This window comes from Panthera tigris, chromosome B2 (assembly GCF_018350195.1).
Source record: "Panthera tigris isolate Pti1 chromosome B2, P.tigris_Pti1_mat1.1, whole genome shotgun sequence".
NCBI classification, from domain to species: Eukaryota; Metazoa; Chordata; class Mammalia; order Carnivora; family Felidae; genus Panthera; species Panthera tigris.
This window is the reverse complement of record NC_056664.1, coordinates 97724793-97737452: the sequence shown is the minus strand read 5'-3', so window position 1 is coordinate 97737452 and position 12660 is coordinate 97724793. Positions and strand designations below refer to the sequence as shown.

Below are 12660 nucleotides of genomic sequence, written 5' to 3'. Positions count from 1 at the left end.
TGATAAAAAGAAATGATCTACCAAGCCATGAAAAGACATGGAGGAAACTTAAAGGCATACTGTGAAGTAAAAGAAGCCAGTACGAAAAGGCTGCATACTGTATAATTCCAACCACGTAATATTCTGGAAAAGGTAAAACTATAGGACAGTAAATACATCAGTGGTTGCCATGGTTTCAAGGGGAGGGAGGGAGGCATAAATAGATGGAACACAGGAAATTTTGGAAGAGTATTAAACTATTCTATATGATCCTGCATGGGTGGGTACATGACATTATGCACTTGTCAAAACCCTTAGAATGTACAACCCAAGAGTGAACCTTAATGCAATTATGGGCTTTAGTTAAAAAAAGAAAATCTACTCCAACTGCCCTCATTTCACAGATGAAGACTCTGAGGCCCAGAAAGATCAAAAGACTAGACAAAAGTTACACAGAAAATTAAAAGCCACAGCTGCAATCTGTTATTTTGAATAAACGGCAAAAATAGGGCTGTAATGGATATTGGGAGTTGTTAATACTAACCCTGTTCATACTTGAGTCAGGCTACCTTTAAAAGTTAGACCTTTGCGGGTTTCTGACACTGTAAGACATTAAATACAATATGGGTACAAAGAATAAAGAATTCGTGCTGACTCAGAGCCTGGAGCCTGCTTCGGATTCTGTGTCTCTGTCTCTCTCTGCCCCTCCCACCTCCCTCTCTCTCTCTCAAAAATAAACATTAAAAAAATTTTTTAAGTAAAAACAACATTTAAGAAGTTGGCTTAAGTTTCGTTTCTTCCATTTTCAATACAAATATAAAGAAGCTGAGCAACTGCAGCTGATGAGATGGCACAGCAAGAAGGCAGAAAACCTTTCTTTGGGGAAGGTAGAAGAATGAACATTTGAGCTCTAACTTGGTGTTTAAGCTCTATAGTTGATACACTCCCCACTCCCTAAATTGTCATGAGAAAAGAGTGACTGCACAAAAGTTCTCATTTACTTAATACTTACCCGTTTGGGGGAAGTGATAAAGCACTGTAAAGAAGTTAAGAATATGAGTTTTGTCAGGTATGGTTTCCACTTCTGGCTCTGCCATTTACTTACTACCTTATGTGTTTTGAGGCAAGTTATTTAAACTCTCTGGGCCTCAGCTTCCTTACCTATAAAAATGGGGATAATAAGATCTACTTCATAGAGTTAATGGAAAGAAAATCCATATAAATCAGCTAGCATAATACAGGCACAGAATGAACACATTATGAATATTAACTATTAATAATAGTAGTTATAACTATTAGATTTTACATATGTGTGTGTGTTAAGCCTATGTCTCAAAAATTTTAGAATTAGATAGGACATAGGAAAACAAATATACAAAATATACAGAGAAAATGGTGCCAAGCATATACGTGCATTACATACATTATTTTATGGAGTCTTCTTAATAAGTCTATGAGGGAGAGTCAGACAGTGGGTCAAGTATTTGAGGAGCATTTACCATGTGTGAATCACTGTTTGAGGCACTGAGAGTATAGTAGTACACAAGACAAGAGTCCTTCATGCAGAAGAACACAAAATAAGCATAAAACAAACATATACAAGTGGATAACTGAATTGATGTGATGAAGATTAAAAAGGGAAACAGGTGGTCTGCTTTAGCTAAAATGGTCAGGTAAAGTCTCTCCGAAGATAGGGCTTTTGAGATGAATCCAAAACAGTGAGGAAGGCAGCCATGTGAAAATATTTGGTAAGGGCACTGTGAGTAGAAAAAAATAAGGATCTTAAATTTGGTATATTCAAAGATCAGAAATGGATAATAATATGCTCTGTATTTTATAGACAAAGAAAATGGGGTTTTAGAAAGGTTAGCAACCTGTATGAGGTAAATGGCAGAAGAATTTGAAGGTATTAACTTCAAAGTCAATGGTCTTGCAGAAATGCTATGCTGCTTCTCCCCAAAGTGAGCAAAACATCTCAATATTTTCTCAGCCATGGAAAAATCCTGCTTCTCAAACAGTCTTCTGAATGTACTTATGAAAATTTACCAACTGGAAGCAGTTCTTCTAAATTCCATGACATCTGTTTATTTGTTGTAGCAAAAGGTAGACATTATGAAACTAAGAACTGTAAATTAAACAGTGTAAAACTATATCCTGTTAAATAAAATTTTATGAGTGGCACTTAGATCTCCCTAAGCTATACATTCTTTATTTTTTTTAATATGAAATTTATTGTCAAATTGGTTTCCATACAAAACCCAGGCTCATCCCAACAGGTGATCTCCTCAATACCCATCACCCACCCTTCTCTCCCTCCCACCCCCCCATCAACCTTCAGTTTGTTCCCAGTTTTTAAAAGTCTCTTATGTTTTGGCTCCCTCCCTCTCTAACCTTTTTTTTTTTTTCCTTCCCCTCCCCCATGGTCTTCTGTTAAGTTTCTCAGGATCCACATAAAAGTGAAAACATATGGCATCTGTCTTTCTCTGTATGACTTATTTCACTTAGCATAACACTCTCCAGTTCCATCCACGTTGCTACAAAAGGCCATATTTCATTCTTACTCATTGCCAAGTAGTATTCCATTGTGTATATAAACCACAACTTCTTTATCCATTCATCAGTTGATGGACATTTAGGCTCTTTCCATCATTTGCCTATTGTTGAAAGTGCTGCTATAAACATTGGGGTACAAGTGCCCCTATGCATCAGCACTCCTGTATCCCTTGGGTAAATTCCTAGCAGTGCTATTGCTGGGTCATAGGGTAGATCTATTTTTAATTTTTTGAGGAACCTCCACACTGTTTTCCAGAGCAGCTGCACCAGTTTGCATTCCCACCAACAGTGCAAGAGGGTTCCCGTTTCTCCACATCCTCGCCAGCATCTAGTCTCCTGATTTGTTCATTTTGGCCACTCTGACTGGCGGGAGGTGATATCTGAGTGTGGTTTTGATTTGTATTTCCCTGATGAGGAGCGACGTTGAACATCTTTTCATGTGCCTGTTGGCCATCCGGATGTCTTCTTTAGAGAAGTGTCTATTCATGTTTTCTGCCCATTTCTTCACTGGATTATTTGTTTTTTGGGTGTGGAGTTTGGTGAGTTCTTTATAGATTTTGGATACCAGCCCTTTGTCTGATATGTCATTTGCAAATATCTTTTCCCATTCCGTTGGTTGCCTTTTAGTTTTGTTGATTGTTTCCTTTGCAGTGCAGAAGCTTTTTATCTTCATGAGGTCCCAATAGTTCATTTTTGAAGTATACATTCTTTAAATGTTTTATATCATATAGACATGTTATTGATGAAATATGGTGTTTTTAGTAATTTTTATAATAAAGCTGGACATGAATTCCTTGCTCAAAAATGTAATCTATTTATGCTGCTGTTTTATGAGAAAAATAATTGCCATATTTTTACTTATTGTAACTTTTCCCAATTAAGTAGCTTAAAACACAAAATATTATTAAAAATAAATTGCAAATTTGAGAAAAATGAAATATAATTCAAGGATCTCATTCTTACAGAATGTCAGCAATACGATTATACAAAATAGCACCCTTCAGTTCAACTACAAAATACTTTACAAACATTTCATTAATTTCGATCAAACTGAAGGACAAATATTACTTTACATATCGATGACTATTTCAGAAGATACGGTTTCTTGAGTACCAATATATGCCAGATGCTAACCTAAAAGCTTTATATATGTTATCACATTAAATCTTCACAACAGTCATAAGAACACCAAGGCTATCTCATCTCCCACATCCAAAGTCAGGGAGGTTGAAAAAAATTGGCCAAATTCACACTAATAAAAAAGCAGACTTGGGGTCCAAAGCCAAGATTCTGAGACTCTGAGGTCCATGCTCTTCTCACTATTTGAATATATAGCTACATCTCTCAACAACAGTTAAGGTTTCGTGCAGAAAGGTTGTCCAGAAGCAGTACTAGGTACTGTTCACCTGCATGACTCTTAAGTCCTTCAAACAAGATGATTAACAACATGTCCAACCTGGACGCAGTATCTTCCCATCCCAAGACTGGAATTCATAGTGTATTCCCTACTCTAATTAATGGAAGGAGTTACTCTTCACCATCTGGATAGCAATCAACCCAGGAACTCTGGTACACTTAGCAAGACTGTGCTTCTAAGACCACAAGACTTAGGAGTTATTTTTTTATAGTAAATTCATCAATGAATTTCATAATAAAGGCGTCTTGGGAGACCAGCCAGTCAGCTTTTTCCTGGACTAAAGCACTATTCATTTAAAGCAACAACTTCTCTACATATACTATACTCTACATATATATACTTTACTATCTTGCAACAACATGAGGTATGCAGGAATATAGTAAAAATGTTAGCAAATTCAATTTCACAAGGGTGAGCACTGTAATTCACTTGCAACAGAAATTCTGCTCTTTTAAGACAAATTTTCAAAAATGTTTTCGTCATGAAGTCACTTCTATCAATTATCTTGTGTTTTTGTAAACAACAGGTAAATATGCAATGCCTTTGAAAATTTTGTGACATTAGTCTTCCATTTATCCATCAAATATGTACTAAGTTCATATTAGATGCCAAGCACTGTACTTGGAGCTGGAGATGATGAGCAAAAATCGGTACAATCACTGCTCTTCTGTGCTTAAACTTTAGAAGCAGACAAACTTTCACACACCATTAGAAAACTGTATTTGTAACTTATTAGCAACTAAAGATATATGGTAAAATAAAAGTTATTTATGATAGGGACAGTCAACAAGATAAGGGAAACTCAGAGAAAAGTGGATTTGACCTAACATCTACAGGAAGGGGAGTCAGAGACAGGCTAAAACAGTCTGGACAAACAAAACAGTACCAGAGGTGCTGTATCCAGACTGTCTCCAGTTCTCCCATTCTCTCTTAAATATGTCCATCTGACTTTTATACTCTTTACTCCACCAAAACTGCTCTCAAGATCTTCAATGACCTCCACATTACTAAATGTAGTGGTCAGTTAATCAATCCTTATCTCATTTGATCCAGGACAGCACTTCACACACTTAGCACTCCCTCCTCCTTAACCACTTTCACTTGGCTTTTAGGACACCACACTCTGTGGGTGTTCCTCTCCGTTCACTGGCTGCTCCTGCACAGTGCCCTTTGCAGATAACTCCAAATCGACCCAAATTCTATGGAGTGCCTCTTTCTGTGACACCAACTATTCTCAGGCTGTAACTGCTGTCAAAACACTACTGTGAAGTCCAGTATTCTATCTACAACCAGATCTTTCCCGTCATCTCAATACTCATTTATACAACTGCCTACTCTGTACTTCAACTTGAACAGCTTAGAGGCATCTCAAACTTTACATGGCCAAACAAAACTCTTGATTTCCACCTCTTTACCTCTGTACACAAATCTGGAGACTTTCTCACAACATTAAATGGCAATTCCTTCCTTTTAGCTGCTCAGCCTAAAAACTCGGGACTCACCTTTGACTCTTATATGCTCACACCTCATGACCAATCAGCAAAACCTGTTGGCTATACTATCGTAATAGATCCAGAGTGTGGTCTCTTCCCACTACCTCCACTGTTATCACCCTGGTCCAAGCTACCATTATCCTCTCTCACCTGGATTATTACTTGAGCTTCTTAACTAGTGTCTCTACTTCTAAACTTCTAAACTGTTTCCCTGTGGTCTATGCTCAACACAATTTCAAATAAGTAATCATTTAAAAAAGTCAGATCATGCAACTCATCTGCTCAAAGCCCTTCAATGGCTTCCTATTTGTTAAAAAGTCAGCAGAGTCCTTTCAATCACCTACATAACTTCCTTCCTCTGTAACATCATGTTATTCTCCCCTGCACTCATTGTGCTCCAGCCTACACTGCTATTTTTTTGCTCCTGCCCATATGCCTTTGCACAGGCTGTTCTCTGCATAGGAATGTTCTTCCTCGAGGTATCTGCACAGCTTATTCCTCCTGCTTCAGATCCCCTCAAATGTCCCCTTCTTGATTAGGTCTTCTCTGACCACCTTATTTAAAATTGAACCTTGCCCCCCACAATCCGGCACTCCCTAGTCCCTTTCCTGGTTTATTTTCCATTGCATTTGTCTTCATTTGCCACATAGATCACATATTTATTGTTGATTTCCCCTTAACAGAAGGCAAGCTCTAGGAGAATAGGGACTTTTGCACAGCTGTACAGTTGACCCTTGAACAATGTGGGGGTTAGGAGTATCGACCCTCCACCAGGAAGTAAAAAAAATCCCTTAACTTTTAATCTATATAACTTTTGACTCCCCCCAAACTTTACTAAAAGCCTACTGTTAACCAGAAGCCTTACCGATAACATAAACAGTTGAGTCACACATATTTTGTGTATTATAGATGGTATTCTTACAATAAAGTAAGCTAGAGAAAAGAAAATGTTATTATGAAAGCCATAAGGAAAATAGATTTGCAGTACTGTACTTACCAAAAAAAAAAAAAAAAAAAAAAAAATCCACACATAAGTGGACCTGTGCAGTCCAAACCTGTTGTTCAAGAGTCAGTGTATATTGTGCTCAATGATATATCTTCGTTGTTCCATTGCACACTAGATACTCAACAGATATTTGTTGAGTGTATGAATGGATGAAAGGGAATATGAGAACCAATGACTGAAGATCTGCAGGGCTGATGCAGAGATAGGTGGAGAGTGGCAGGTATACAAAGTGAGGCTGGAGAGGTAGAAAGGGACCAGGTGACATTAGGCTTTACAAAGAAGCTTTGCCTTAAGAATACTAAGACACCAAAGAATGATTTAAGAGAAAATCTGGTCAGATTTGCATTTCAAAAAGATCATTATGGCTCCTGTGTGGAGAACTAATGGATAAAGGTCAGAGTGAATAATCACTATTGCAATGGTCCTGGCAAGAGATTATGGCAGATTGGAAAAGACTGTGCTTCTGTAGATGGTGGGGAAAGGATGGATTTGGAGGGTATTTGGGAAATGAGATTGATAGGATTTGGTAATAATTGGCTATAGAGGTACGAAGGATCAGAAGAAATCAACAATAAAGTGTAGTTTTCAAATTTTCACAAGTGGATGGTAGGATCCTTAACTGAAATGGGGAACACTGGAAAAGAATCAGGTTCATTAGAGATAACCATGCATTTGGTTTTAGGCATGTTGAGCTCGAGGTGCTTTTGAGAATTCCAAAAAGAAATATAATGGAAATAAATATATGAAAGCTGGAAAGATAAAGTTGGATGGAGCTATACATTTAAAAGTCATAAGTAGTAGTGAAACCATGGGTATGGATGAGATCATATTCAACTACACAGCAAAAAAAAAAGGACATAGATTTAAGAATGACCCTACTCTCTGCGGGCTGGACAAAGGAGGATGAGGTCAAAAAAAGGACAAAAAAGGAATGTCTTTTTTATTTTTTAAATCGTACTCATAAGAAGTTCACGTTTAAAAATAAAATCTGATTTAAACCAGTAGCATTGAATGTAGCAAGGCTACATTAGACTAATTCATCAAAACTATAAATCTGTTGAAGGACAGGTCATTTTCAGAAACTATCTGGTAAATTCACAGTACTTGTCTCTTTGCAACCTCAAAATACATCAATACACAAATATTATCCTTCCCAAAATGTATACGATTTGGCTTACTGCAATTTTCCTGAAAATATCTCATCTTTCTCACTTCTGGGACTCACCACATGCTATTCTTTTGGCCCTCTTTCCCTGGTATAAAGATTTTCCTGACTTTCCAAGATCAAGCTAAGTTATCTTCTTTCTAGCCATCCTAGATAGCCAGATATGACATCATACTATAATTGTGTGTTTAGCCATTAGATTCTGTAACTAGGTAGAGGCTGTGTCTTTTTCATTGTTGTATACTCAGAACCTAACAAGGCTATATTTTTAGAAACACATCTATTCTGCAACGTTTAGAATTAAAATCTAATTTGGTTCTCAGTCCATTAACTGCCTTTCACATCTTGACTTTTCTCATAAGGAATGACTTTTTAAAAACGGTAACTTAAAAACAAATGACTGAATCCTTTAAATATACTAAATTTTGGATATTTTTATAGGTCTTCTTTCATAGAGTATCCTTAAACCCTGCAAACATTGATTTCTAGGAATATTGGGGATTCTTTTCCCCTTAGTCTCACACAAAATGGATTTGAAAACTCGCTTTCAAAGCCCTGCCTAGGATTTCATTCGGGCGCATAAAGCACCGAACTCGCCTACACGATGGCAAACAAAAGTGCAACTGCACAGGGATACCTAATCCCTCGGCGCGAGTCCGCAGCAAGGTGCACTTGTTTTCACAGCATCTCTGTTGCCCGGCCTTCTGCCGCTCCCTCCGACCCTCGGGACTGCGACCATTTCCCGCGCCAAACGCGCCCTCGGCCTTGGGAACCTGGACTACTCCTTCCCACGCAGATTATTGGACAAAGTCCCTTGGCTACGAGGATAGCCCTAGATGGCGTCGTCTCCAAAATCCCTGAGGAAATGAAGGAAGGAAAAATCCTGTCCAAGGAAAAGTGGCAGGCAACTCTACAGTGCTCACCCAGTCGACGCTCTCAACCTCCCTTGGCGCAAACCGTTGGCTTGAAGGCCGCTACGGACAACGTCGCAGTGGCTCCTGGGGACTGTAGTTTCTATCGCCAACAGAATGCGTCGGCCGCATCAAAACTACATTCCCCAGAAGTCAATGCGAGGAAGCCCCGTCTCCTCAAACCGCGGGTTTGGCGTAATAGACCGTCGCTATTTTCAGGCTAATCTTAAATTTGGATTCAATTTCTTCCAAGTGTGTGTCTACGCCCGCTTTCTTTTCCGTGCTTGCCTTGTCTGTAATTGTTTCAGTGTACTTCAACGCCTCCTTACTTTTCTTTCCCCTACTCCAGTCCAGAGAATCCAAACGTCAGGGCACGGAAAACGCCCCCGACGCAAAATGCCCCTTAAGCGCCTGCGCCCTGCTCGCCATCACGCATGCGTAGCAGCCGGCAGCGGTGGGAGGCCGCGCGCGGACTTAGGGTCTGGAGGTAGCCAGCGGGAGGGCGGGGCTTTTTCCAATGGCTTTGCCTCTGCGGGTCGCGTCTGCTTGGGCGGGGAAGAGGGCGCTGGGGCAGGGGCGGCTCCTGGTTTATGTCGGGCGGAGAAAGGGGAGGGGCTGGTGGGGTGAGGACCCCATCTCCCCTCCCTGCTCCCGCCCTCTGGGCCGAGCCCCACCGATGGGGCTGGGCGAAGGGGCGGGCTCTGCGCCTCAGGCCTCGCTGCTCCGCCGGCTTCGCGGCGCAGCCCGGCATTTAGAGATTGCGGGCCAGCCCTTTGCCTTGCAGGCTTAGTGGGAGGTGGGCGAGGACGCAGGAATAGGAAAAGAAGTGGCGTCCGCCTGGGGGTCCAGAATCGTCGCGGCCGGAGACGCTTTCCTCCAACACTGTAGTCGAGACAGCGGCTGCCGGAGGCTGCCGTCCCCAAGGAACGCCTGGGTCTCCAGTCGCGGCGGCCAGTGAGCAAGGGTTTGGCGAGATTTCCCCACTAGCTCTTGGCCGGCCGCTGAGGCGAAGGGAGGAGCTGCGGAGGGCGGGGATTGAGGAGGGGCGGGGTGGGAATGCTCTTGAGAACCCGGTGGCCGCCCAGACCAAAAAAACCCGAATGGCTGGAGCGCGTTCAACTGTTACCAGCCTTTTTGGGCAGAGCACGGATTTGACAGCTCCACAACGTGAGGATATCCGCTGACCCCGCGAGACAGAGGAGAGCACTTCCCTGAGACTGCCTGTCCAGCAAAGCCAGCGCTGTAGGGTTTCAACTTTCGAACTTTTTTCAGTCTCTGACAAGGCTTGCCCCTTCATGTAGGAAGAGGGTGAGTTCTGTCTTGTAGATCGCTTGAAAGCCATCAATATAAAAGACACTTCTTGTTCCAAATGTCAGCCAGACATCTGTGTTTTCATGACGATTCGGTTTCTCTGATTTTACTCTTACATTCCTCGTTTTAAAAATACGAAGTGCTTTTGGGGACATGCTGAAGGGTAACTGAAGACTGCAAAGAAAAATCTCCAGTTGTCATGGCTGAAGGAGAGAATGAAGTGAGGTGGGATGGACTGTGCAGTAGAGATTCAACTACTAGAGAGACAGCACTGGAAAACATTAGGCAAACCATTTTAAGAAGAACCGAGTATCTTCGTTCGGTGAAAGAGACACCTTTTCGTCCATCAGACGGGCTTTCAAATGCTGTTTCTTTGGATGGGTTGAATAAGCTTCTTGCTCATCTGCTTATGCTTTCTAAGAGATGTCCCTTTAAAGATGTAAGAGAGAAAAGTGAGTTTATTTTGAAGAGCGTCCAGGTAAGAAAACATTGTAATTACAACTGTCCATCTAGTAAAGCGCAGGTTTGCTTGCAGTTGTATTTGCTTCTAAGAGGTGGTTAAGTGAACTCATTACGAGTTCATTCTACATCTTATTGAGTGGCTTGTAAAACATTGAATTTGGGACCAAAATTGAATAAGGTGAATTAAAGTGAAAGCAATTTTCAAATATAAGTAAATAAGCATTGTCTTTCTAGAGAGTTTTGGAAGCTGCATTCCTCCTGGAAAAATAAGAGAGAGTTACAGTTAATGGCAAGTAAAGACTTGCTTTTTCATTTTTACATGTTGTTAGGAAGTATAGCCAGTGTACTTTTCACATCAGTACAAACAATATTGTGTGGAAAGTTTCTCGTTTAAAAGCCTCTAAAATGATAAATGTTTCTTGTTCAAGATAAATGGTGAAACAATTTTTCTCTTGTTCTTAAAAGCAAAACAAAAAAATCAGGGTCTGTTCTCTAAAGGCAACCTTTCTTTTAAAAAAATGAATTATATAGAATAATAAGTCTATATTATAAAGAAGCTAGCTTCTTTATAGTTGAAAGTTGAACCCAGGTTAAGTGAATGATAGAAACACTACTGTGGTAAATTACTTAGTTTTCTCTGTGTTTGCCTCAATTGTTTTCTTCACATATATACCTACTTAAGTTTTGAGTGCAACCAATGAAGAATGTTAATTTTCCTCCTCTTCTATACATAGTCAAACTCTCCTGTTTTATTGGAAGATTTATTAGGAAAGGTTTGGTTTGGTTTGAGAAAGGTTTTTATATACTAAGAATGTTCAGTGACACTATGTCTAAGTTACTGAATCGAAGTCATTTATGAGGAGTTCTTAATTTACTTGGGTATATATGTCAGCTAAGATTAATAGTTTTTTCTATTTTGGTTAGTTTGAAGCAATAGAAAAATAATCATGTCCATAAAATGAAGACTCTGTTTAAAATCTTGGGATATTTCTTCTCACAAACAGTTTGGGAACAATCATTACAATTCATTTATCCAGAGTTATCAGAGAGGAATTAATTTTCTAGATTCCTGATGTTTACCTTTTAAGCATCCAAAATTATTTCTCTATTTCTTAGACTGTAGCATCTACAACAATCATTTTTCATAATAGAGTCATCATTATGCACATCAAGTACTGTTGTATAGGTGAGGGTAGAGTATACAGGACTATATGATCCACGTTTTTTGAATTTTTGTGTTCAATTTTAATAGTTTTTTTGTTCCCTCCCTTACTGTCAGTACACTTTGTTCTCTTCCTGAATTTTTAATTTTGCTGCTTATTTATATCCAAATGGGAAACCAGATAACCAATTTGGTTAAGAATTATATTAAAAACAAAAGTAATTAAGCTCTGGGGAGTGCAGGGTCAAAGGACTGTGGTATATTGGTAAGTAAATGGGTACTGGAGCCAGACCTGAGCTCAAATTCTCCTCCTTATTAATGTACTGCATAACCTTGGACAAGTTAAGTTACTTGATCTCTCTTAGCTTGGATTTCCAACATCTATAAAATGGGAATAATAACATAGAGCTGTTGTGAGAATAAATGAGATGTAAAGTGCCCCAGTACATAATGGATGCTCCTCTCCTTTATCGTAAGTGAAAGACACGGACTACATGATACATATTTCAAGATTCATTCCTCCTGCAAAAAGATTCAAGAATCGCCTCCACAGTGAAGGTTTTCCATAAATTTATACTTTTAATCTCTGCATCTACTGCACTTAATTCCTGCTACTATTATAACAGGTACTTTACTTATATTGTGCTATAATCACATGTTTATGTGACTGTCTCCTCGGAGGGCTGTAAGTTCTCAAGAGTATTGACTGGGACCTGGAAGCTACTAAATAAATATCCAGTGTCTGAACAAATTTATATTTGGCTTCTTTTTATTTTTTATCAGCCTGAATAAAGTCACCAGATTAGGGAGTTTCCATCCCCACATCCTTAATTCATGCCTTCATTCAGCGATTGTTTATTGAATCCATGGTGAATGCCATTCTAAGAACTAAGAACCAGTGGTAAACAACTTTGACATTCTACTGGAGAGAGACCATAAACAATAAACAAATAATATAATTTTAGATAGTAAGGGAAGACTTCCCCGAAGAGATGACATTTAAGCAGAGATTTGGTGAATGAATAAATATAATCCAGGCAAAAATGAAATTTGTGAGGGGGACATTCCACACATAGGGAACAGTTGTGTAAAGACCTCATGGCAAGAGAGAGCAGATGAGGTCTAGGACCGGAAAGTAATACAATGTGATTGGAGCATATGTTTGAAGGGAGAGTGAAAGCTTAAGCACATCCTCTGTAGT

At 39.5% G+C, this 12660-nt stretch overlaps 2 protein-coding genes across 8 annotated transcripts in view; one reads left to right on the top strand and one right to left on the bottom strand.

Annotated features, from left to right (window-relative positions):
* CEP57L1 (centrosomal protein 57 like 1) overlaps window positions 1–8967 on the bottom strand; it is a 76653-nt gene extending 67686 nt beyond the window's left edge. For 2 of the 6 annotated variants that reach the window (XM_042986951.1, XM_042986956.1), the window contains exon 1: window positions 8854–8967. The gene's annotated coding sequence lies outside the window, so the exon portion shown is untranslated. Of the gene's footprint in view, window positions 1–7673; window positions 7689–8536; window positions 8634–8853 lie in introns of those variants that run through there. The other 4 variants (XM_042986950.1, XM_042986955.1, XM_042986954.1 and 1 more) reach the window with 4 other exon arrangements.
* Window positions 8968–9149: 182 nt separating this feature from the next.
* The window catches only part of SESN1 (sestrin 1), a 116329-nt gene continuing 112818 nt past the window's right edge, over window positions 9150–12660 (top strand). The window contains exon 1 of one of the 2 annotated variants that reach the window (XM_042986948.1): window positions 9150–10313. In XM_042986948.1, the coding sequence (XP_042842882.1) occupies window positions 10035–10313 (279 nt within the window). In that variant the 5' untranslated portion in view covers window positions 9150–10034. The remainder of the gene's footprint in view (window positions 10314–12660) is intronic. The other variant, XM_007078745.3, reaches the window with a different exon arrangement.